The sequence below is a fragment of the Colias eurytheme genome, chromosome 17 (genome assembly GCF_061535395.1).
Source record: "Colias eurytheme isolate Ceu_HAF_F1 chromosome 17, ilColEury1 Martin Lab GWU primary, whole genome shotgun sequence".
NCBI lineage: Eukaryota > Metazoa > Arthropoda > Insecta > Lepidoptera > Pieridae > Colias > Colias eurytheme.
The window spans coordinates 9,122,619-9,150,536 of NC_142996.1; the positions used below are offsets into that span (position 1 = coordinate 9,122,619).

A 27,918-nucleotide genomic window follows, 5' to 3' on the forward strand; every position below is an offset into this window, starting at 1 on the left:
TACTTTACTACATTTATTGATATTGATACACGCTAGCTATTATTATGTACCTATGTCTAAAAATCGTATTCGTATTTCGTCGTCGATTATAATACATATTTAAAAAGTTTATATAATGGAGATCGATCATTGGTATAGGTATATATATAACAGATAAAACGCCGAATGTTTTTATTATTTAGATTTTAAATTTATGGGTTAAGTACTTTTTATTGTTAGATTTTTGCAAATATAATTAAGTAGGTAGGTATCTTCCGCAAAAAGTTAACAATCGTAAATGACAAATAAGTTAATACTTATTTTCATTTTGTTTTTTGGTAGATTTAAAACTTAAAACAACAATAACATTTTATGTCGGTAACATAGGTAATATGATTAATAAAGTGTGTACTGTGTAGTTTGAACTTTGAACTACAAATCATCTCAGTTTAATCCCATAAGGCAAAAAAAAAGATAATTGTCTTCGCTTTTATAAAAATTAATCATAAGAATGCTTTGAAAGACTTCGTGTAATTTACTAAAAATGTTTTTTATTACAAAAGTTTTGATGTGAATAAAAATAACAGAATACTGAATATATCTATGTAATATACATATATATATACCTATGTACATAAACTGATTTTATGGTAAAGACTGAGAAAACGTATGAAATGAACCTTACGTATATTCTAAATGGAAAACAGACGACGTCATGTGCAAAAGCTATATGATAAATGTTTACAAAGCTTCAACAAAACAAACAATAATTTTATTGCCCTGGGAGCGGTCACACCTTTGTTTCAAGACCTAAGCTATACAGGGTGTCCCACTATTGGTATACTAAGCGCGAAAGGACTTGTAGTTTTGCATACACTGATCACGTAAAAAATACTTAAACAACAAAATTACGTCAAAAAATTTTTGCTAATTTTTTCCTGAAAATCCATGTTTTCTTCTCTAGCCGGCATATACCGCTTCTCTAATGTGGGCATTTTGTCTATGAAAACATAATCTTAAACGATAGGTCACGTGCTGGTGGTAAAGTTGGGCGGGTTGCCTGTTATGGGTGTTCACATAGAGTTTTAAGAATTCATCTATTTGAAAAAAAATGCATCTGGAATTTTATAAGTATTTTTTACGTACTCAGCGTATGCAAAACTATAACCTCCTTTGAGCTTAGTATACCAACAGTGGGACACCCTGTATACATTGTTGGCTTTACAGCCTATGCGTGTTTAGTAGACTATTAAGATAATGGAGTTATGAACTATAGGATAAAGAGAGAAAATATGACATGTAATATTTTGATGCTATGAAATGAAAGCACAAAAGTGGTATGATAAACCTCAACCCCACTAGAAGTAGGTACATATGGTCAATTACAACGTTCAATTTATGCACAGTGCACACTATTCATAGAAGCAAAAAGTTCAAGCCACAGCCCACATGTTGTATCACTCGACTATTGTGGTGGATTAGGGCCTAAATCCTAGACTAGACCATGGTAATACTACCTATATTAATTACCGGGCCTACTCTAATAGCATGTTATTCGCAACAGTGGGAAATCACGGCTGGGCATAAACAGCTTTGAACAAAACTATACTATGAAGTCCTAGTTCATTCTTCTTTTGATGGTACCACTACCAAATCATACTACTATAAAATGTCTGTCACACGCCTCAGAGGAAAAAACTATACAATAATCGGACATTTCCGATATTCATGGAATCTTCTCCAACTTTCGCTGTTTAAATACATAAAAGGTTAACAAATTAAACTTTGTATCAGCTAATACCTAATTGATAACACAGTCGCGTGTTACAACGGCATTCCCATTGTATTGTGAGCACATCCTTATAATAAATCGCGCCTTGACAACAGCTGACATTTATATGTACTATGTTTTATCGTTTGCAGGTAGACTGTCAGTCAGTCAGTCACTACTCACTGGTAAACTCTGGAATAACGTCCATACTAATTATTTTTTGAGAAAGTAGACAGTGCGTTTTTTTTGCATCTTTAGTATTTACGTCTTTAAACTGATTTGAATATTTTTTACGAACATAATATTATAATGTTCATCCCCACAGATAAATCATATAAATGTATCTATGATTATTGTGAATTCATTACATTAATGTTTCATCATTGCTACCTCTATTACAATTTTCAAGTGAGAAAACTGGGAGCGGCACCCTAGTCAACTTAGTATGTAGCCTGTATAACCTAGGTATTATGTAGGCACAGATTACTAAATAGTTTCACGTAGGTAATATATTAAGATTACAACTAGGTAACAAGTCAAGCAGATTCGTCAAGTAACGGTAGGTATGCGAATGGACAGACGCCGAACATAAAACTTCAGAATACTGATTCCATCTACAAAAGTTATGACATAAGTTTATGATGTCTGTCTGGTAAAGATTAACTCACCTTTATATTTTTTCAAGTCTGTTTTGCATGTAACAATTCCTTTTTTGTTTAAAATTGTAAGCTTTTGAAACTTATAATATGTACCTAAGTTAGAAACTATATTATAGTTTAGGTACCTACCTACTAATTTTTTTCTTATTTAATTAAAACCGCAGAAAAAAAACTCACGTTTGCACATTATCCAAAATAAGTACAAAAGACAAGTAAATAGGTAATCAAAGGTACAAAAATATACGACTTCAAGTTTCAACTTTCAACAATCAACAGTTTTGCAATTCTAATTTCAGAACATTGTTTATCAGAAATACCTACGCCTATATATACCTACCTAGTATTAAAAAGTCGTTATTGTACAGAGTAATAAAAAAATGTAATAAAATAAAGGCAATAGATTAAAACGAATAGGTACAATATTAGAAAAAATTATTTTTCCAAATTGGTCGAACTTGCACACTGATAAATTTTTTCAGGTAAATTAAATTAATAATCACAATTCGAAATTTCACAGCCCTACTTCAAGGAATGCAGAAACAGCAAGTAAGCAACCTATTATTATAGGATTCATATGTAAATGTCTTCTTTAACCGACTTCAAAAAAAGGAGAAGGTTCTCAATTCGGCTGGTATATTTTGTTGTAAGAAACATCATAGGTATGCATTTTATATGTTTTATTGAAGTTGTACGTACGAAGGTACCTACCTATATAGAAAATTATCACATATATACATGAAGAATTAATGTGATTCTTTTCTTTTTATTTAAAAAATAAATATCTACCAATACACAATTGCTAAAGAGAAGGATAATCCATGTTGAAAATTGAACTAATACCCATTTTACAGTAGAATAGGTAAGCACCCTCGTAAAATACCGGGTTCCCGCACTGTACGAACACAGCTGTTAATAATGTTACACGACTTTAGTTTTTATTCCCCGTGTATAAAATCCGTATTAAATTACTCCTATTGCAAGGATTTAACAATGGGTGATTAATCGGGGGTATTAATCGCAGACTATTCCAGAATTTAAAAAAAATGATGCGAAACAACGCATGTAATCATGTTAGTAAGGAATTCATAACTTAAATACCTATGTCCTATTTAAAATAGAAGCAACTCTTATTTTAATATGCAAGATAGTATTATTATAATCATGTTTATGTATTTTAAAATATATATTTACTAGTGTCGCAAATTTAGCTACGAAGACAGCTGGAAAGTGAAAACTGAAGTAATACTGTTACATTACTCACCGTTAAATTATTTAACACACTAATATAGATGAAACACACTAAACCAAAACTAAAAACACACTTATAAATAATATTAATTAAACCTACAATTGAATAAAACTTATAGCGAAGTTTTTAAGTAATAAATATATGAGCCTAAGTTAATGTGATCGAAAACGCGGATGGACAAAGATGCACACCCTTCTCCAGCAAGCGCAGAAACCCGACTAATGCGACCTCACGCGACGAACGCTCAAAATACTTTTGAATGGATTACGTTCCGTTCCAATAATGGTTTCATTCACAGTGTAACAAAAAAATTAACTTAAATCCTTTTTTTAAAGGACTAAAGAGTTGATCTACAAAAGATTTCAATAAAACACATCTAACTCACTGTATTTGTTTTTTTTTAATATGAAATTTTATCACGATTTCAAAGCTGCAAATTAATTAAAAATTGAGAATATAGCGAAGCAAAAAAATGTAATACGCATATTATTATATATTGTACTTACCTACATTAGTGTCCGTAAGTTTTAAAAGCAACCTTAAAAATAATCACATAAATTTTGCATTACGTTGCAGAAATTCTGAGAAATTAACAGACTGGCGCCGTCTCGCCGAGAACGTCCGGTGGCGGGATGTATTCCTATTGGCTAAGGCAAGACGGGCCTCCATAGAGTATGTATGTTATTTATTACAGAGGTGCGTTCATTAACTGCAATTATTACTCATTGCCATAGAAACAAATTTTAAATTATAATATTTGTAATTTTGCATATTAATTATATTTTCTTAAAACGCATATTTTCTACTATTAAACAATATTTATGAATATAATATGGAAAGGGTTTGTTATAATAATAATTGCAGGTTGCACGTTTTGAATGTATTTTTATCTACCCTCATATAATATAATTTTTATCGAATCTTTTTTGTTAAGAACCATGTTCATTTTTACAGTTGGGCGTAGAACGTGAAGTTGTTCTGGTTATTCCACATTTTTATTTTTTAATATTGTGTTTTATTAAATTATTATGTTTTATATAATATAATTATAATAATTCATTGAAAGATTTAATTTATTTATGACAATTTTATTTTATACGAGAAAAATTTTATAATGGCGTCGACAAACTTTTTAACCGTAAAAACTCATCTCTCCGAATTTAGAAATAACGCCGACAAAGACTCGTTAAGCGAGGTAATGTATAAAATTATATTAATTTGCATTTCGTTTCTGATTATTTTGTGATTTTTACGAATTAGATTGGAAATTATGGTCATCCGCCATCTTTATCATAACTTTAACGTGCGGTTGATAAGTGGGAATACCATTTCCTTTATGTTACACCTACTCCCTTTTTTACTCCTACCGAACTACAGTTCACACACGTTGTTATTACCTAATAAAATTTGTAGGCTTCAGAAAGTGGAACAAGTAATTCTGTGACGTCCGCTGAAGATTTACAGAAGTTGGCTGTAATACTAGGCCTGAACAGCGCTGAAGATGTGTACCAGGAGAGATTTCGCGTTGATAGACGGCGTTTGGAGGCTATGCTTGCCGGTAATTATTAGCAAAATTTAACTCCCTGAACTAACGTAAAGCAACTTAACCTAAAACTTTGAAGTGTAAACATACCTAACTATTGTTCTATTTCAGAAAATTTGGAAGAATCTCAGACTGCGCAAGCGTTTTTCCACAGGGTATGTATTATTATATTTTTCATACACTATTCTATACTACCTTAGTATAAAATATTTTTTATAATAAGTTTTAACTATTTTAGGTCATGAACGAGACTAATACTTTAATTAATTGGCCTGCTCGTCTGAAAATAGGAGCCCGATCGAAGAAAGGTAAGTAACAAATAAAATAAATTAAATTATTAAGTTATTAGTTACTATTTTTATATTCAGTAAAATATAATAAAATCAAACAAAGTTTTATAATTTTATTTTTATTTATTTTGTGTCATAGAAACGGAACGTTATTTTGGCGCCAATATTCCAGGACGCGGCGCCAGTCTGGCGTTAATTTTTATTTCAAATATTATTTTTTAAATTCGAGTTATTTTACGTTCGCGCGTCCGTTAGCGCGTACCGAAATTTTGAAATCAATTTTTAATTTTTATATTTTTTTACTTAATTTTAAAATGAATTAAAATGGATATCTCAGACAATAACGATGAAATTGTGTATGATTTAATTAAAAAAATTAGATGTAATAATTTCAAAGAACTTTATGAAATATACGGTGAGATATAGTTTTGTGTCAGTGATTGTTTACATATATACATAATATAAAAGTGGTTGTTATATTATGGTATTGCATTTTCGATTTAGATCCACATGTGAGGATTGCCGGACGACCCAATGATGTGAAACTGGCTCGAGAAAAAATTATGCAGTTACTGGACACAAGGGTGAGTTTTTGAAACAATACAGTCAAAGTGCCAACATGTTATGAATATCATTTTTATGTTACTCGTTATTATTACATAATACCTATATTATGTTCATATTTTAACAAGTATCATGAAAGATCATAAATATTAGTCGACATATTTTTTTTAATATAATATGTAACTAGGTAGGTATGTTATGAAATGAGCCGTGTAGCTTTGAAATTACAATATTTACTGTAACAATATGTGTAAAATTGTTTATTAGTAACGACAAAATACTATAATTGTATTTGACTAAAGTATACCTGTTCGTATGGAAATAACCATTTCATTGAATAATCATTGAACGTACTATAATTATTAATAGCACTCTATGTAGGCTAGACATTTAATATGTACATGTAACACGAATACAAAATACAGTCGTCCTTTTTCCATGATTGTATAACCTTTCATAAGGATGCTATAAAGTTTTGTCCTCAGCCAGTCTATCCTTGTTCATAAATCGTAACAATTTCGACCACATCGGAATATTTCGATACTAGACAACAATTTTCAATTTCTTATTTATAGTAGGTACATTAAAGGTTAATAATATCAATTAAGAATTCAAAATAAGTGGTTGATGTAGAATGGTAGAGTATAGACGATGGAATAGCGTAGCGGGCTGGAAACAAAAATTCCGGGCAGGGTAAAAGTCGTAGATGGTAGTATTTAACTTGTTTAATCTTTATATATAAAAACTAGTGGTCCGCCCCGGCTTCGCCCGTGGTACATATTTCACAATAAGAGGTAGCCTATGTCCTTTCTCGGGTATCAAAATATCTCCATACCAATTTTCATTCAAATTGGTTCAGTAGTTTAGGCGTGATTGAGTAACAGACAGACAGACAGACAGAGTTACTTTCGCATTTATAATATTAGTATGGATGAATCGCAAAATGTGTTGGTAAGCGCATAACTCGAGAACGGCTGAACCGATTTCGATAATTCTTTTTTTATTATATTCCTTGAAGTACGAGGATGGTTTTTATGTAGAGAAAACGTAAATATGTACCACGGGCGAAGCCGGGGCGGACCGCTAGTTAATTATATAAATAGATTTGATATAACTAATTTTCGTATGTCAACAAGCGGTAGGTATGCAAACTTATGCATAATAAATAGGTGTTGTGTAGTTTTTTGCATTTTGAGGATTAAATAAAATATTTATTTCCAATTCTAATTTATAATTAATTGAGACATAAGGACTAAATTAACTTATTCATAATAATTTTTTTTAATAATTAATAATTTTTAATAATTTAATGTGTTGCAGAGTAACAGAGTTACAATGAAAATCGATGTCAGTTACACGGATCATTCGCACATCATCGGAAAGGTAAGATTTTTTATTAATTAGTATTCATTGTTTATAGGTTTATTGTTAGCTTATATCAAATTTGTAGTCTGTGCCGAGATAACTAATGTACAGGCTACCTATCTAGTTCAAGCTTCTGAATACGACGTTTTAAATAGTAAGACCGAAACCATGTAACCTATAAACAATGTACCTAGGCAATGTAAAAATAAAAATTGCTACGAACCGAAAATCTTACCCCAAATCATTTAAAATTCAAAGCTTTTGCAAGAAATCTCATAATTGCCATTTATCAAAACATACATGTAGCGAAATAAATCGATACTGCGAACCATGAACAACAAAGATGTGTACTTAGGATGTGTATTGTGTTCAATCTTATAGGAGAAGAATGTGCACTAATGTAATAATAATGTTTGCCGCTAGAGTGCGGGTAACAATTCATAATTATTAAATGAGGGTGCGAGGCCATTTACTTGTTGCTATAGAAATTTTAAACTATTAATTTTATTGTCAATACCTTAGATTACAAAATAAAATAATTTTGTAATCTAAGGTCATTGGTCAATACAATAATAAGCTATTGGAGAGATTGAGAAATGTTTGAAGAATAGAAAAAATTTGACGTCGTGATCACTCATCACGAAACGGGATTCGAACCCGCGTCTTTCGTCTAAACGAAAAACTAAAATCGATTTTTTTTTAATGAAAATTTTCTCATTTAAAAAGCATTTGAATGCTATAAAACTGAAATGTCCAATTGGAAAGATTAAAAAGCTTATAAAATTGACTTTAGCTGAAGATAGATGGCGTCAAAGTATTCGTAATTCGTAATTCGTAATTTGCAATATGTAAAGAAGATTGAGTATTTGTCCGTGAAAATCACCTAAACCACTAGAAACATCAATTATACTTTTTGAAACTTGTACTATTTATGTACAGGTATTATTATTAATTAATTAATTAATTAATTATTATTATAATATAATACTATCTGTGCCGCGCGGTTTCACCCGCATTGCTCCGTTCCTGTTGGTCAGCGTGATGATATAATTACCTATAGCCTACAGCCTTCCTCGATAAATGGGCTATCTAAAGGTGGCGGTTCGCGCCGCGACAGAGACAAGCGACCGAGACAGGAGACCGCGACCGAAGACTGCGACAAGTGTCTCGGTCTCTTCTGCATGTACTGTAAGGCGAGACCGAGACCGGATACCGCGACAAGTGTCTCAAGCTCTTCACGACCGAAAAGTTAATCAGTATCGGAGTCTGTCGATGTAGTCAGTTGTGTTTGTGTCATGATGGAAAACCAAGTAGTAGAATTTCTATTGGAGGAAGAAGAAGACGATGATTTGCTATTATATTATTATTACAAATACAAAACTAAAAGAATATTACCTATTAAAGAATTATATTTAACTAGAGGCCAAGAAGGATCATTTTCGCTATTAGTAAACAAGCACCTAATGTTTGATGACAAAAACACATGTGCTTTTTGAGCGCGACACGCGACACTACTGGTCTGGGGCAGCGACCGTCTCGCTGTCTCCCGTCTCGCGTCTCTGTCTCCTGTCTCTGTCTCGCTCGCGAACTGTCGCCTATACATTGCCGAACGTCAAGTAACGGTCGCGGTCTTCGGCCGCGGTCTCCTGTCTCGGTCGCTTGTCTCTGTCGCGGCGCGAACCGCCACCTTAACACCGAAAGATTTTTCAAATCGGACCAGTTACTGAGATTAGCGCGTTCAAACAAACAAACAATCTCATCCAGCTTTATAATATTAGTATAGAATATTTATTACATATTTACTAGGTACCCTTCATGTTCTCACTATCATAGCTCAAGCTCATGCTACATGGATGATGGAACCAAGACTCCAAAAGCATTTACATTCGCTTGGCGCAATAGTTTTAAATAACATCACAGATTAATAATAATATACTACGTATAACACTTACACCAGTCACCATCTTTCTTATTTAAAAAAATGAATCGCAAAATGTGTTGGTAAGCGCATAACTCTGCTGCTCTCTGCATAACGCGGCTGAACCGATTTCGATAATTCTTTTTTTATTATATTCCTGGAAGTACGAGGATGGTTCTTATGTAGAGAAAACGTAAACATGTACCACGGGCGAAGCCGGGGCAGACCGCTAGTTTACTATATTATCCTACTATGAACTATCCTATCCTACTATGTAATATTGTTAACTAGCTTTTAGCCCGCAGCTTCACCCGCGCAATCAAAAGAAAACCCACATAGTTGCCGTTCGTTGAGATAAAAACTAACTTATGTGTAAATCCAAGTTATGTGTGTGCCAAATTTCATGAAAATTGGTTAAGCAGTTTTTGCGTGAAGGAGTAACAAATCGAAATACCCGAATTGGTCTAGCCTTTCTCGAGTTTTACCTACGATTAGTAACATATTTGTCAATTAATTTATAGATCTTTCATGCCGTGAAAATAATTAAAATAGTAATATATACGATTATACAGGGTGGTCTAACAATAAAGCGTGTGATGGAAGAGACAGGTTGCCACATACACTTCCCGGACTCGAACCGGACCAGCGCATTGGAGAAAAGCAACCAAGTGTCCATCGCGGGCGACATGGAAAGGGTCGAAAGGGCCAGGGCTAGAGTTCGAGTGAGTATAAATGTATAAAAAAAAGTGTGTGCTGAGCACACGTGTCAGAAGTGAAACTGTTTTGGCAAGATTCAAAGATACCAAAATCGTACGTAATCGTGACGGTATTGCCATGACGCGACGTTGAAATTTTAAGAAGTTTCGCTTGAAATGTTTCATCCTTGAGTACCTTTAACGTATCTCACACTGGTAATTAGTGATGTAATTTTAATTGATATATTTTATACTTTCATATACTTACATTCTTTTTAAAAATTAACGATTGAGATAAAAATAATTGTTATGATCAAAATATTGGTACTTATGTCCAAATAATTAATATTTAATGATATCTCTACGAAAAAAATGCCGCCCGCATTTTAAAAAACATTTTCAATGCACTATACTCCTATACCTACCTAATTTTTCAGTATGAATATATAATAATGCTCATGAAATAAAACAATTTTTATGCATATTACATACATATTATTATACATACCTACTTAGGTATCTTATTATTTTACAGGCTCTAACCCCACTAGTATTCTGTTTCGAGCTGCCCATAGTATCTTCGTCTCAGCCTCTACCAGATATTAACTCGCCCTACGTCCAACAAATACAGGAACAATATAATGTACAGGTAATATTTACTTTTATGACGTTATTGTTATAAATATGGATTTTTTAGAGGAAAATGCAATCATGAGGCGGTAGTCGAACCCGGGCTTCGCACTGCCGTGTTTTAAATTTTGTCGTTGTTAAGTAGTTACTGTTTTTACCAAAATTATAAATTTACTATTGGTCCGCCCCGGCTTCGCCCGTGGTACATATTTAGTATCCTATGTCCTTCTCCTGGCTCTAGACTACCTCCCTGCCAATTTTCAGCTAAATCGGTTCAGCCGTTCTTGAGTTATAAGTGGAGTAACTAACACGACTTTCTTTTATATATATATATATATAGATAGATATATGTAATTTTTTCAATATTTATAAGTTTTATTTTCCCAAAAAATGTCGCACCATTGGATATTTCAAACAGTCGATATTTGGTTATATTTTAAGGACCTTCGGTTTTAAGGTTAATTTAAAACAAAATTAACGAGAGTCTACTCTGCTGTACTGTAGCTGCTATTAAGTATTCTGTGAATGTAGTATAATTACTTTAAAATATAAGAAACTACTTTTCATCATTAAAACAATTTTAATCATCATCATCTTATAGGTGATGATCCGAAACCGTCCCAAGTTACACGCTAACCTTCTAGTCGTGAAGGGAGTGCAATGGGAAGTACAAGCTACTATGGAGGCTACTAGCTTGCTGATGAGCTATATGTGTGGACCGCTTGCTGTAAGTTAATACAGAATATAAATATTTAACATACAGAAAGATGATATTAATAGATTTAAATTACATTTTAAACAAGATATGTACTGGTTTATGCGTGGAAAGGCGTGTTTGCGTGTTGGTTTTTGTAAGGAGTAAACATACGTAATATGTAGTGTAATCTTGTTAAAATAGTGTAGTAATTTAGTGGCTAAAAATAATAAGGACAAGTGAAGTTCTCTTTTCCTAAACTGTCGTGAAAGTTGAAACGGTCATAAATTCTAGCAATATGCACAACAGAAGCCAAAGCATATAACAACAAATCTTGTATTTTATTATTCATGTATTTTACTTTTGTCTTAACGCACATACACTCGACAATTCTATTCCCCAGAGCCAAACATCAGTCCAGATGTCGCTCGAAATATCGCCCATGCACCACCCAGTGGTAGTGGGTCGTGGGGCGGAACAGCTGAAGGTGATGATGCAGTCGAGCGGCGCGCAGATCATGTTCCCCGACGCGGACGACCCCAACATACCGGCGCTGCGCAAGAGCTGCGTCACCATCACGGGGCAGATCAAGGACGTGTATAAGGCACGGCAGCAGCTCGTGGTGAGTGCAAAAGGGTCTTTTAAAGCTCAATGGTCATCGTTATTCATGCAAAGTATGATATAATAATTTCCTACTGGGTTCCATCTCTTTTCTAAAGGGCATCGAAATCGTTCAGTTGTCTAGGTTTAGTACAAACAATTTTTACAAACAGTTTAGACAGTTTAGTAGTGTGATAGACAGATTTTATATTTTAACTGCCACTGGCAAACCTTTTCAAATAGCACCTAGAGTGACAAAATATTATCCTGAACAATTTCTCCTTGACACAATATGTTATCTCGTTCAAACATCTCTCAGATAAGTTTATCAAGAGATAAACGTGAGAGCATCTTCAAAATGCTTCATTCAGCATACGACGCTGTAAATTCGTAGTAAAACAGTTTACTTTAATCGACATAAAATTAGTTTATTGAACAGTTAACTACAATTTTCCACGACTAAAACAAATATAAACACACAATGGTGTTTTTGCTCCTTCCATCTCTATTTCAGACAGGTACGTACTAACAGTGAAAAAGTAACTTAGTAAATGTTTTTTTTCTGACTTTTAGACCATAAACTTATCAGTTATCAACAAAAATATCTGTCAATTATTGCGCACTCTAAAAAAATTGATTAATACAAAAATCAAGACCGTGTGTGCCGAGCACACGTGTCAGTGAAATTTCTTTGGTAAGATTCAAAGATTCCAAAAACCGCCTTACTCCATGACGTGACGGTATTGCCATGGCGCGACCTTGAAATTTTACTCTCAACGCGCCTAAAGAAGTTTCACTTCAAAAACACTGATTAATACAAACAAAACTTATACCTATACCATTTTTTTTTCTTACAGGGAAGCCTACCTCTAGTAGTGATATTCGACGTGCCGGAAGAAACGTGTCGCATAGAAACAGACGCAGTAAACTCTCTGATGCACAAACACAGCGTCTACATCAGTGTGCGTCGGAAGCCGAAGCAGGGGATTGCGTCTGTGGTCATAAAGGGCATCGAGCGGTGTGCTGGTGAGTTAAATTTGAATTTAGAATTTGGAAAAAAAAGTTAGTCATCTCTTTTTAGAAAAAAAAAAGATATTATGACGTCATTTTTTGCCGCGAAGAAAAAAAATTGGAGCAGTGCGAGTCGGACGCGCGACACTAAGCATTCAGTACTATAATACGCTTATGAGAGCGATAAACAGACTGCGAAGTAATAATAATCTCTGCAATGAGTCCCGTTATAAATTTTTTGTACGGAACCCTATGAAATTACCTCATGTTTGATACTGGCATGTAGATACTGTTGGTAAAAAGTGTATTTTAATGAATGATGTGGTTAGGATGTTTTTTAAACAATGCTGTTATTTACAGAATATGATTCAAAACCTGTAAAAATTTTCGACAAACTTTTCCTCATTTCTATTCAGGAATTGATAAGCTTGAATTACATTTAATTTTAGATCTACGACGTTTTCTACAAAAGCAGAATACAGTTTTTAGAATTTTCGTTTATGCCATACATATAGACAAACAGACAAAAATTCTAAAAACTGAATTTTTGGCTTCGTTATCGATTATAGATCACGCTCCAAGTAATCTTTAAAAAATATACAATATACAGTTTTAACTTTCCTACAATTTTATTGAAGTCAAACTTCTTTATCGGGGTTGGAAAAAAATTTAGTGTAACATTTTTTCGGTACGCGTGACATTTTTCCGTTATGCGCCATCTTTTTCTTATCCCTACCACGCGTGATTCGACGTATTTCTGTAAAGTTGCATATAGTAAATTATTTTTTGAAAAATAAGGTCATAATATGAAGTTTCACTTCTTACGTGTGTACACTAATACACGCACACATTTTTTATATGTATAGCTTATGTATAGATAATAACTGTTATATTCCAGGTGATATTTACGAAGCGCGTCGTGCGTTACTCGGCGGAAAGGAATCCTCCATAACCGCTGAAATACCGGAATCTTACAATATCCCAAGTTTAAACGCACATAAGTTCACCGCGTTTAACCCCTTTTCACCCTCGCATACAATTAATTCACCATGCTCGCCGTATTATGAGGTAAGTGTTAAAATATTTATTTATTTATATTTATTTGGCACACCAACAATAAATACATATCACATTCATACAATAAACATTACACGACTCGACAAAAAAATTTTTGTTCTTTGTCCTAAAGTTTATACTATTATTTTCCAGTTAGTTATGCACAAAAACGAAAAGAAAATACCTTTTTTCGGTATAAAGTTTGCTTTTGTGATAGTTATAATAATAATACTCAATTTTCAATTTTTTCATAAATTTTAATTGATTTTAATATTTTTAAAAAGACCACGCGGTGAGAGTGGGGTGTTAACGTTTACAATGTGCCGCTAGATGGCACCCGAGTGATAAACAACCATCAGGTGTTATTTACAAGCCCAGAATAACATAAAATGTCGTCACGAAAGTGCAAATACGATGCTGATGCATTTTGTTTTATATGTGGTCAATTTATTAAAGTTCGAGACGTGAAATATGAACTAAAGACATCTCATGTTCTCTGTGAAGCCTATGAAGCATATTTTGACTGTCCTGTACGGAATCAACATAAGCCATGGGCTCCACATGTTGCTTGTAGTTATTGTAAAAGGTGTTTGGAAGGTAAGGCAAATTACAAATTTTAAGGCCATGGGCTGCAGGATGTCATTAAAAGTACATATGCTGCATGCTCATTTGGATAAATTTAAAAACAATATGGGAGCCTATTCCGAAGAGCAAGGAGAACGTTTCCATCAGGACATCATGAATTTTGAACAACGCTATCAAGGCCAATACAATGAAAACATGATGGGCGACTATATTTGGGGTTTATTGAGAGAAAGTAGCTATGAACATAAAAGAAAAATTAAAAGTGTGCACTTTTAAGTTATTTCCCACTTTTCTGTAAGCTAATTTGATAGTAAAACTTAATAAAAATAATAAACATTTTTATTTCAATAGTTTTATTTTCAATCAAAAATTAAAATCCGAGATTTTTAAAAATTTCGTTCAATCAGTCTTCTAAGCACAAAAGCAAAGTTTTTCATGCCATATATTTTTTTTCCGTCTACGACCTAAACTACCAAATTTAATGCTTTGCAATCAAAGTCAAATTTCATGGTGACCCGTTGTTATAAATTCATTAATATTATGCATTTATCAATAACAGGTGTACACAGCATTCACAACAGTTCTCGAAATTATATAGAATTATTTAAGTACATTAACAAATTATTTAATTACAATAACAATATTTTATTTTTATACATTTTAATGTTAATAATTATTTTTACAATTATTATTGAAAAAAAATATGATTTAAAATTCTCATAAAATTGTACAGTGAAAATACAAATTAATGAATGAAAACAACTTGGTCGTGTACAACAGAACATGACCTTAAAAACAATGCTGATTGCAGACAATACACACGTTTTCATTCTTTTTTTTACTAACAAACCAGCAATTTTTGAGCTTCAAGCTAGCTAACTTATACGACTATACCTCTAAATATTTTAAGAAGAAACAGCTATTGCACGCCTCATAAGCGAAGCGTTGAGGTGGGTACTACTGTCACTTCGCGCAAAACATCTGATTTTTCAAACTTAAAATGTCTTTATGTATCATACATTGCACTTGTAAGATAATACATACACACACATATTAAGAAAAAACACTATTTTTAACATTCATGATATTTTTGATGTCATTTTTGTTATTTAAACTAGTTAAAAAACAGTTTAAAAAAGTTCTGTCTTGGACGTCCGTGTGTCTGTATGTGCGGAGGATTTTCTTGTTAACACGATAGCGACCGAAATACTTTACTAATCGAGTCTTTTTTTTTCTCTTACGCTTGAGTATGCTCAGGAATAGAACCCTTTCATTTTTCAGGGTCTGATTCGATGTGGTTTAATTGTTATTAAATAAACAAAAATAATAATTAATAAATAATTATTAAAAAAAAATTATGAGGCGTGCACTTTTGGATTTTCCAAATTATTGAAAAGATTGCAATATTTTCGAAGACAGACGGTATTTATAACCACATGTATCAAAAATAAAATTTGCAGGAGGCAATCTCGATTCTGAAACAATTTCAAAAAATCTTTCGTCGTACAAATGACAATATAACGCCGCGGATTGGCTGCTACATATATGAAATCTCAATTCCAGGTAGGTGTCGGGGGTTACAGCCCCGCGACCCCCGCGTACAGCCCCCTCCGCCTGTTGTCACCAACCCCCCCACCCCACAGCTGGCTGTGGGCTTCCCCCCAACCGACCGCTGAACACTTCCGCTTCCCGCCCAACCAGATGGTGTATAAGGGACAGTCTTGGAACCGTAAGTACATATTTGTTAACCCCTTATGACTATAGTGTTATCAACCCCTTCATGTGAATCACTTAAACCAAACACCGAACACTTCTACTTCCCAGTTACGTGAATGGTGGCTTAATTTGTTGAGTCAGTCATTTTTTATTTCTTTTCTTTTTTGAGTTGCTGGTTGCAATCCCTTACGATAATTGTTTGCGACTTCGCAAAATGCTTGCGTCTACGTATTTTGTCAAACATTCATTAATATATATTCATTATATATTATTACCATACCGTACAACACCACCTTACAACTTAACCGCAAAAGCTGCTATGAACAAATCCACATCAAAAAAATTGCTTGTCTGTAAAGTCGGTTTACTGACGATAGTTGAACGTGACAACGTCCGATTGTACTTCTTTGTCGCTCGTTCCGCGCTCTCGCTTGCACTTCAAGCCTTACATGGAACGCCTCAGAGCGAGGTAACGCCGCATGAGTCATGTTTTTTCGTGCGTGCAACCGGCTCTATCGAATTATAAGACGTTGTCACGTCAAAAAAATATTAATTAAATATAATTATTTATTTATTTTAAAGCGATGTCAAGCGAGATGAACAACATGCAGCCATCGATGATGATGCAGCCGCCGCACTTGCAAGTGCCCAACGATGGAAGACCTGTGAGTTAATCCTGCTAATATTATAAATGCGAAAGTAACTCTGTCTGTCTGTCTGTTACTAAATCACGCCTAAACTACTGAACCAATTTGCATGAAATTTGGTATGGAGATATTTTGATACCCGAGAAAGGACATAGGCTACCTTTTATTGCGAAATATGTACCACGGGCGAAGCCGGGGCGGACCTCTAGTATATTATAAATGCGAAAGTTTGTGAGGATGTGTGTGTGTTTGTTACTCTTTCACGCAAATTCTACTGAACCGATTACAATGAAATTTAGGCACATATAGAGGGTAACTTGGATTAACACATAGGATAGGTTTTATCCTGGAAATCAAACGGGAACGGGAACTATGCGGGTTTTCCTTTGTAAACGCGGGCGAAGCCGCGGGCGGAAATCTAGTATCTCTAATACGCATGAAATTAGCAACCAACAAACCTTTAGACTCGACACATAGTATAAAACAAAGTTGCTTTCCGCCGTCTGTTTGTCTGCATGGTTAGTTATCCTTAAAATTACGCAAGACAATTTGACGTTTTTTTTAATATGTGGATAGAATGATGTAGAAAATTTCAGTAGGTATATAATTTATTAGGTTTTACACGAAGCGGGCGAAGCCGCGGGCGATGAACTAGAATATTATAAATGCGAAAATTTATAATAATGTACGCAGGTAAAACCGCACAACACAGCTAGTCAATAAAACAAAACAATACATAACATTTGCTTCCAATATGTCTGAAATCTATATATATATTCGCACGTTCACCCCGAGGATATATAAACGGAACGTTCCAACAAATGCTCATATAGCAATGTGCCGCTGAAACTGTATTACGAATTACGACTTATTATTCTGCTAAAACTTGATTTTTAACGATTTATTTATTTTGGAGTGTTCTGGTAGTGGATATGGGTGAGTACATATTATGTAATTAGAAAAATATTATAAGGTGTTTTAATGGTAAAAATTTTGGTAGGATAAATATTCGGAATATTGGAATTGAAAAGTTAATTTTGAAGTGAAGTTGTCTTCTATTGAATATTTTCAGATTTTTTGGAAAAAATAGATTTTAATTGACAAAAACAACTATTTTTGAATTATTATCCTTAATTTCTTCTGTATAGGGTTCAATTTTGAAAAGATATTGTTTAATTTCTAGTAAATCACGACCGTATATTAATTATTCCTTATCGATTCGCGTGGACTTTAACCAAACAAATGTAACTCTTCTATAGTAGGTTATTGTATGCAAAATTTTCTGTTCCACGCTTTCAATATGTCGACAAAATCACTCAAAGAATTTTTATAGACCACTAGCTTTCTGCTCGCGGCTTCGCCTGCATTGTCTAAAACCTTATAAATTATATAAGTACTAAACCCTTCCTCGAAAACTATTCTATCTATTAAAAAAAAATTCATTAACATTTGTTGCGTAGTTTTAAAGTTTTAAGCATACATAGGGACATAGCTTAGATCATTAAGTAATGGATAACACACGCAGGCGTTTCCCCTTTTTCCGAGGTATAAGATTATTCGAATCGAAAAATCTTATGCTTTCATAAAAACTACTTGCGTAATCGATTACGAACACTCTGCGTATTCGTAAAACATCGAAAGGACGTCTGCGAGTGCTCCGCTAAAAATGCCGTTTTGCACTGTCAAGTCTTGCAGAAGCAATTCAAACATGTCGAATATTAAAAAAGATGTAATAACCTTTCATTTGTGTATATTTTTTTATTTTTTTAACGTACATTTCTAATTAAATGCAATTTCTAATAATCGTCGATGTATCGTTTAGCGATATGATCAAGACAAATAATCGAGTCATGTGTGTACTCGATCATTGATGCGGCCTCACGAGACTATCATGGAAAGAAAATATACAAATTTAATCTTTATGAACTAAGCGATAAAGTTGAATTTAGAACGCGATATTGAACCGCACTCCCCACGAGACTATAAAGTGATGTAGCGAGACTATCTTGAAGAGAAAATATACAAATTTAATCTTTATGAACTAAGCGATAAAGTTGAATTTAGAACGCGATATTGAACCGCACTCCCCACGAGACTATAAAGTGATGTAGCGAGACTATCTTGAAGAGAAATTCAAATTTAATCTTTATGAACTTAGTGATAGAGTTGAATTTAAAAACTCGTCGCTTAAAAGGTCGTAAATTTTTACGACTTTCTTAGTGACGGACTGCTTTTAACTTGAACGTCGATAAAAAAATATTTTTCTAAGTATAATTTGAAATGAGATGAGAATTAATCTTTATTATATTACAATTTTACACAACTGCATAAAAAGGAGTATAATGTTTATTTTGTAAGTCTTGTATATATTTATTAAAATTTACGCTTGGTTACTTTTAACTGGCAGAACATTTTAATGGTACGGAACCCTTCGTGCGCGAGTCCGACTCGCATTTAGCCGTTTTTTTTGTAATGTTAATCTTGTAACCTTTCTATTATGTAATCTATACTAATATTATAGAGCTGAAGAGTTTGTTTGTTTGTTTGTTTGTTTGAACGCGCTAGTCTCGGGAACTACTGGTCCGATTTGAAAAATTCTTTCGGTGTTAGATAGCCCATTTATCGAGGAAGGTATATATCATCACGCTACGACCAACAGGAGTGGAGCCACGGGGGTGAAACCGCACGGAGCAGCTACTTTGTTTATATGTACGAATATTGCGTATATTTCAGATTTACAAAAAATCCTGCTTTAAGCCTAAGGTGGATTGAATGCTGTGGGAGAAAATCAGAATGGACACCTCGGTACAGAAATAATAAAAATTTCTGGACCGATATTTATTTTATTGAATATAATATGTGATGTGTTGAATAAATACATATTCAAATACAAATAAAATGGCGTTTTATTGTTTTTTCGTATGCATATAATAATGATGAAAACGTTACAAATGACCTGTGTAGTATTTTTTATGAATATAATATTAATGTTATTTCTAATTTCAACAAAATTATTATTTTTGTAATATCGATATGGTTACATCCCTTTAGAGCGATTGTATTATTACGTATATGTATAGAGATTTTTCTGTGTAATCGATGTATGTGTGCAAAAACATGCTAGTCTGTCCATTTTGTAACAGTTTGAGTTTGTAAAGACACAAATTATTTTTGTGAATGTGTGATTGTGTTTCAAAGTGTGAGTTACCCTCCCCGCACCAAAACCGGCAGAAAGTTTAGTTAGAACATTTGCCAGCGTGCTCCATCCATTACTTAATGATCTAAGGGACATAGGGACAGAGAAAGCGACTTTGTTTTATACTATGCAGTGAAGAAGCACGTGCTAGATACGACTAATAATAAAATTAGGTTAGGTTAGTTACTAAAAATATGAATACTAGGTACCTACTTCAATACTGAGCTAGAATTTATTTTTCATATTAATTTAGCTGATCATTCAAATCAACGATTTATTAAGTTTTTTGTTATCAGATAAATCCAACAAATAAAAATTCAGCTGATCTTCAGCTATTATTTGTGTACCTAATCCAAATTTTAAATGACTTCAAAGAATATACATAATGGTTAGGGAGCCAGGTGCAAATTTGGTTCATTATTTCCTCTCAAGAGATAATTCGTCAGACGCATGAGAGTATAGTATTATAAAGCCTCGTGAACGTCAGCTGGCGCTCGGTTGGGGGGGGGAACGGTTAAAGCCTCCCACGCACATAGGAAAAAAAATACATTCATTCATTCATTCATTTCCTCTCAGCTAAAAATTTGTCAAATTGTAGCTAACCCAATATCTCAACGAAAAAAAATAGTCAGCTGGTTACAACATGGTGTATTATACGTCAGCTGGTGTCTCGAACATGAAAGTTAAATTTAAAGAAAAATTTATTTTCCGTTATTTCCTCTCAAACAAAAATTTACCTGATGATAGCTTATATGTAACTGTGGATAAATATATATGTCAGCTGGCTGTATCTTGGTGGAAAAACCGTCAGCTGATACGGGAGGCTACAACCGCTCTTCCCCCCAACCGAGCTCCAGCTGACGTTCACGAGGCTTCATAATACTATACTTTGATGCATTTTACTAATTACCGCTTGAGAGGAACTTGGTCATAAAATCTGCTGCTGGCTCCCGGACCATAAATACTTTGATTGATATTTTATACCAATCAATAATAAACTTCTCTTTGTGTATGCTTCATTTTCATAATATTTTTTTATAATAAAAAAATAAAAAAGAGCGTGTGTCAGAAGTAAAACTTCTTTGAAAAGATTTAAAGATACCAAAACCGTCGCCTTACTCCATGACATGACAGTATTGCTATAACCTTGAAATTTAACCCTCAATGCGCTTAGAGAAGTTTCACTTAAAGTCTTAAAAATAAGGACCACCGCAAGGAATGTACAAATAACATGTTCACAACGCGTGTTATTCCTAAGCATGCGATTGCTGGAATCTCGGCACTCGGCCCAGTCTTTTGTATACTATTTTAATCGGAAATGCCGACGGTCTTGACGGCATTTTTTTGTTTGTCATACTTTCAGTGTTATTTTCTTGAAATTTCTTGATTCTTGATTTGTATTTCTTGATTTTAAAGATATAGAAAAACGCGGTCGTTGTTACATTCTGAAATACTTAAGAAAAAATATATTTTCTTTATGATAGGACTTAAGTAAAACGATTTATATATTTATCATTTAATTTTGCGTTACAAATAATTGGTTAATCCAGTCTCTAAATATTGGCACATTTTGATAAACCACCGTAATTATTATTACTATGCGTATGCTGACTGATGTGCATTTATTTTTAACGTACAATCACAGACTAATAATAATATACTAGTACAATGGTCTTTATTCATTTGAATCATTTCCCTTTTACCACACATTATTAAACAGAGGCGGTACTTTTACCTCAAAACTTAACAAAAAAATCTTATAATTATATCAATAACAGACATAAGACATTACTAAATAGTTACTTTTACCTCAAAATAGGGGAAAAAATTAAAAAAATAACATTTTTTACACAGATAACACTAAACCAGCTGCTAAACTGCAGCTCCGCTGGGAGCAGCGGCTACCAGAGCAACTTTACCGGCAGCTCCGTGTCTCTCGATGCGCAGAATATTTCCGGTAATTATTTATAAATTAAATTGATAAATATTAATAATACGTATAATTATTGAAATATGATGGTTCCTTTTAGAAAGTGAAAATTTTTATTTCCATGTTAAAAATAATTCATAGACTATCTGAAAGTAACGAACTATATGGATATTTTTTTTCAAATTCGTGTCACCATGAGTTTCGTATTGCTTTGACTAAAGGATTTTTTTTGTTTTATATCAAAAGACTACCAATTAACTTCTTTAAACATAATCGTATAGTAACGTTCTTTCAACAATCAATGTTTGTATTATAATATAAAAAGACATCAAATTTCATAATCTCACCCTTTCGTTAAAAATAAAGAAATATTATCAAATTATCTACTAAAATAAGTCGGGTTTTCCTTCCTGAAGCTATAACTCCAGAACGCACGAACCGATTTCCACGGTTTTGCATTCGTTGGAAAGGTCTCGGGCTCCTACCTATAGCAAAGAAAAGGTGTCTCTGGTGGCGAAACGGAGTTCGCCCGGTTTGCTAGTTTTATATACAAATAAATATTAAATTAACATATAACACAGGAACCGGCGAAGGCAGTGTGGCTTCGCCTTCAGTATCGCCAATCAGCAAGACCCATAGTCCAGCGCCCTCTACTGAAACTGAACGTTCTCATAATGGTATGTATTATTTATAATAATAATTATAATTAACTAGCTGTGCTCCGCGGTTTTACCCGTAGTATAGAATATAGATGGTATAAAGATGAAGATTTTGATCGCCTATATCTATACTAAACGTTAAAACTCAGAATTAGCGAACACAATATTTTTATTCGCATATTCATCTTATCTTCTTCTAATTTCAAAATAATAAGTTAAAGATTTTTCACCAAACAAAATTTCAGGACTTTTCCAGTTACAACTTTTAAATTTTTCATAAATTATAACGATAATGGTAACTTGTGTAAAATTTTTCGTAATAGTAACTTATTATTTTTATATACTTAGTATATTATATGCATCTGCCCCTTACCCCACTAGGGGACATGGGACTTCACTTCATTTTAACGTGATAACGTTTTTAAAATCGTTTTAGTCGGGTGACATGTTCAGAAACTTGTGTCACACCAAAACCTCACGAGCGCGATCGCAAGTATAACGAGGGAGAGACGGACCGATCTCCCGTCTCATCTCGAGCGCTGCCACTGCATTATGTTATCACGTAAACATCTCGATCGTAAACCTTCTTTACAAACAACCAATTTTTTTATACAGTAAATTATAGATTTTTCACTCATTTATAAATTTTCCCCAGAACTAGCGAACATAATATCCGAGTTACCGCTAAGCGACCGGCGCGCGGTCGGCTGCGAAAAGAAAACGCTAGAAACACTCAACAAGCTGTCCCCGCTTACTGACTACCGCAAAATGCAGCAAGAGGCCAATAAGGTAAATATAAAATAACATTATAAAGCAATAACAGAGCAAATAAGAATTGTGAAAAAAGAGCGTGTGTGAGTACCTACACGTGTCAGAAGTGAAACTTCTTTGGCAAGATTCAAAGATACCAAAATCGTCGCCCTACTCCATGACGTGACGGTATTGCCATAACCTTGAAATTTCACTCAAGGCGCCTAAAGAAGTTTCACTTCAAAAATATGAGATCGCCCGTGGCTTTACTCGCTGTACTAAAATGCTAAAGACACTCAACAAGCTGTCCCCGCTTACTGACTACCGCAAAATGCAACAAGAGGCCAATAAGCTAAATAATTTTTAGCAAAAATATAATGTTTTGCGCAATAATAGAACCAGCCATGAATAGTTTTGGTTCATAGAACCGGCAAAAAAAATATTGCTCCACTCCTCTTGGTCTTAGCGTGATGATAACACTGAAATAATTAATAAAAATAATTTGTCAAATTGGACCCGTATTACCTGCGATTATTGCGTTCAACTAACGAACCAAACAAACAAACAAACTGCTTTAGAATACTAGTAAGTATATATTTTATACTTAGAATTTATCCGATTGAAAAATTGTTTATCAATTACCATCTACCATGATGAAAATTTGAGCACTCTACCAATTCTAATGACGTGATAACCTATTCTGAACTACCAAAAACCAATACATTACATTTTTTTACAACATAATATTACATACATATGCAATCCCCAGGCTATGCGCGAAAACGTCGGCAGCGGGTATCGAGTGCCAACTACGAGATGGTCTGGTTGTTACTTCAGCCACACTTCCCCCGGGAATATCAATGTTAATGATGATAAGATTAATACTACGGTAAGTTACTTTTATTGTAATATTAATATTTTTGAAGTGAAAACTTCTTTAGCGGCGTTGGGTATAAAATCTTAAACTCGCGTCAGGACACGTGGCCTGATCGAAAAAGCGTACGATGGATTTTTTTTAGCCCTTATATTCCATGCGTAAGACAGATACCAATCCAAAATATCAAACATGCTGAACGTTAATAATCAAGTTTTCACTTCTGCCGACACTCCCGGAGTGCAACCCGTCTTTTTTTTTAATAGAAACTGCCCTACTCCTATCCTTCACTTAATTTCTCTCTGTACAACCGGTTGTCTGGAAGAAATCGCTATTTAGCGATAAGCCCGCCGTTTGTTGCAATGTATCCTAGGTTCAGTCTCAATTTGTATTTTTTCAGAGCTATTAAGCATAAATAAATAAAACACTGTTACATCCTGGGTTCGATTCCTACTTGTAATTCCAATAAATACAAAACATTTGTTGATGATTTTATCAAGAATAACTCAATATATACCAAATTCGTATGATATTGTAACATAAATTTTGTATATTTTTGGCGTTCACAAAAAGCCTATAAAACGTAATGTTTTGAACAATTTCAGCCGGAAAAACAATGGAACCGTTCCGATTTAGTCCGTCCGAACATAGCGGAGAGTGTGGTCACCCCGCCCAAGGCCGACCGCTACGAGCAGCTGTACGAGCTGCTGAGGGACATCGGCTTGCACAAATATATAGGTAACGTTTTATATAGTGTCGGATCCGGAACCGATCCGTCCGAACATAGTGGAGAGTGTGGTCACCACGCCATGATCGTAAAAATGTCATACAATTTAAAAAAAACACATGATAACAGCGAGCTATTTTTTGTACTGCAATAATATGTAAACTATGAATTTGTCACAAATTAACACCAATAAATAGTTAAAAAGTTGTTAAAAATCTGTATTACATATACATAATATAATAATAAGGATAATATCTGCAACCTTGTAGAGAATAAAACAACCAAAAATATTCACAAAGTTTATTGAATTAAAACAAAAATAACTGAATCTTATAGATACATATTATCTAACTTTTCTTATATAATGCAAATACATATTAATAAATCAACAAATTACTAAAACTAAAACTTAAACTTTTTTTGCAGATGTGTTCAGAAAGCACGAACTAGACATGAGCACATTCACATCTCTCAACGACGCGGATCTCATCGAAATTGGCATCGCCGCGTTCGGCGCCCGCAGGAAGATACTGCTAACAATCGCAAGTATGTATAACATATTATTATTATTAACTAATAAATTACCTATATGTAAGAAATAATTAGAATTATCGAATACCCAGTCATACTAAAAAATGTGAATCTAGTAAAGTTAGTAGAAGGCCAAGACTTAGCCGTAAAATTAATCGAAACATAAATACTTGGTATACCTTCAAAATTAACGTTATTTCTGTTAAAATTTTTAATTTGTCAATTACTTAATAAACATGTAATTTTACCCAAAAAATAAAGTTTCTTTATATATTTTATAGATAGTTATAGATTTAGGGCTCTTTTTAAATCGCTGATAAAAATTGACATCTATATTTTTCACAGAGCTGCAAAAAGAAGCGAGCAGCCCGAACGACCGGAAGATGCTAAATTCCCCGCAATACAACACCGCCCTCAAAGACAAGTGGTAGAACCACCCCTTCGCTTATGGGACCTAGAGCTGGCCTCCAAAATACCCAAAAATAATAAAATTAAAAAAAAATCCCCAAAGAGGGCAAAAATATCTCGTCTCATAAGCGTTAAAATATAGCATTAAGATAGCGTTACACTATCATCCAGTTGCCATCATCAAAACTTCACGAATGTAATTTAAAATTTAATGTATTTCACAGTTTTGATGGACCACTGGATGTATAGTCATATAGACTGATTTTATACTTGTAGCGAATACTAAATGATCTCAAAACGCTCAAGACTGATTAAGTTTTGTATTTGACAGTTATTTTAATCATAAAATAGCTATGGACAAAGCCGTGTCTATGGTTATAGCAGTCTGTGGCTAATAACTGTCATTTGTTATTTATAGTCTATATCTCGTTGATTTTAAGAAAATGTAGTTTTTATCGATTTTTAATGATAGCTCAAAGCATACGACAGTTTGATCTCGATCGCAAGACTAAATTGTTGAAGTAAACTGGCCGAGCGCCTAAAAATTAGTTTTAAGTATGTAGTTTTTATAAGAAGGCATGTTTTATTTTTTGATTCTGTATTTTATGTTCCCCCATCAGTAACGACTAAGTTTTTAATCAATAAATCGCTTTTAACTTTTGATTATTGAAATTACGTCTCTGTCCAATTTTAGAAGCCAATCTTTGATTCTTTTGATTACATATTATGAGTAATATGTCTTTTAAGAGATGTATACGTCGTTATTTTTATGAGCGATTATTTCGCGGCAACACTAAAGGCCGATTATTTTATTTTTAATGAGTTTTAAGTTATATTTTCTTTCTATCAAACCCAGTTAGACCAGGCGAAAGCCGCGAAATAATGGTTCGTACAGATAACGTAATTTTGGCGTATGACAAATATAATAAAATCAATACATCAGTTTTGGACAACAGCGTGAATTTGACTCCCATCAGGTGACAAACCCAAACTCCAAACTGAATTTTAATCAAGTAACATTATAATCGTCATTATTATCCTCTTGTTATTTTTAAGTGCATTTTTGATTTTAACCACATTAACATACTAATTTTTGTTATTGAATGTTATTTTTATTTTTTTAGTGAACTCTTGGTACATAATGACTGCGATCTTCGTTTTATAATTCTCTTTTTTACCATGTAATTATGTATCAATTCGTTTACTTTTTATAGGTTTTAGAGATCGTATGTAATTTTAATCATGAACTAGTGATTGATATGTCGCTTTATAAAATGATTTGATATGGTGTTTAAGTGATTATGAAATTTTCGTTTTATATCGATTTAGGTTTTAATGAGTTTAGTATTTCGCTAGTTTTTTTTTAAGTTTAAAGAAAGTTTTGCACGATTGTTTTTTTTTAGCTCGTCCGATTAAAGTTTCAGTGGCATTCAATTTGTGTTTTATTTATCCCTATGAAACCGTTAAAAATGTTTTCATACTATTGCAAAATAATTGCAGTTCCTATGTTATTATTAAGTATATCCCCAAAAAAAAAATGGTGGCACCTCTGACAATTTCTAATTTACATTTATTTACTACAATAACAAGTTTAATCCTGAAATGCAGTTCTATATCTTTTTTTTTTTTTTTTTTTTTTATTGGTAATAGAGAAGCGCTTGACCACAATCTCGCCTGATGTTAAGCTGAGATATATATTTATCTTTTTGAAAATAAAAATTTCTATGTCCAGTATTTTAAGTACTTATGCTTCAGAGCCCATAGAAAATTTCCACCCTGTATATTTAACTTTAGTAACGATAATATTTTAATAATTTTCATGAATTATAAATCTATTATTATTTGAATAATTATGTACTGATTCTGATAAG

General features: G+C 33.2%; 2 protein-coding genes across 3 annotated transcripts in view; one reads left to right on the forward strand and one right to left on the reverse strand.

Annotated features, from left to right (window-relative positions):
* The window catches only part of LOC149901399 (sialin), a 67,962-nt gene extending 64,074 nt beyond the window's left edge, over positions 1-3,888 (reverse strand). For both annotated transcript variants that reach the window (XM_090111704.1, XM_090111705.1), the window contains exon 1: positions 3,671-3,888. The gene's annotated coding sequence lies outside the window, so the exon portion shown is untranslated. The remainder of the gene's footprint in view (positions 1-3,670) is intronic.
* An 884-nt stretch (positions 3,889-4,772) lies between these two features.
* Positions 4,773-27,481, forward strand: BicC (protein bicaudal C). Its single transcript, XM_090112016.1, has 21 exons — positions 4,773-4,853; positions 5,072-5,216; positions 5,313-5,356; positions 5,440-5,509; positions 5,996-6,075; positions 7,376-7,438; positions 9,911-10,060; positions 10,569-10,682; positions 11,265-11,390; positions 11,761-11,979; positions 12,815-12,983; positions 13,867-14,036; positions 16,173-16,338; positions 16,908-16,990; positions 22,023-22,125; positions 22,680-22,775; positions 23,413-23,546; positions 24,277-24,396; positions 24,987-25,119; positions 25,535-25,654; positions 25,985-27,481. Exons 1-21 carry the CDS (start codon positions 4,773-4,775, stop codon positions 26,068-26,070), a joined length of 2,472 nt encoding a protein of 823 aa, XP_089968142.1. The 3' UTR covers positions 26,071-27,481.
* Positions 27,482-27,918: the final 437 nt, after the last annotated feature.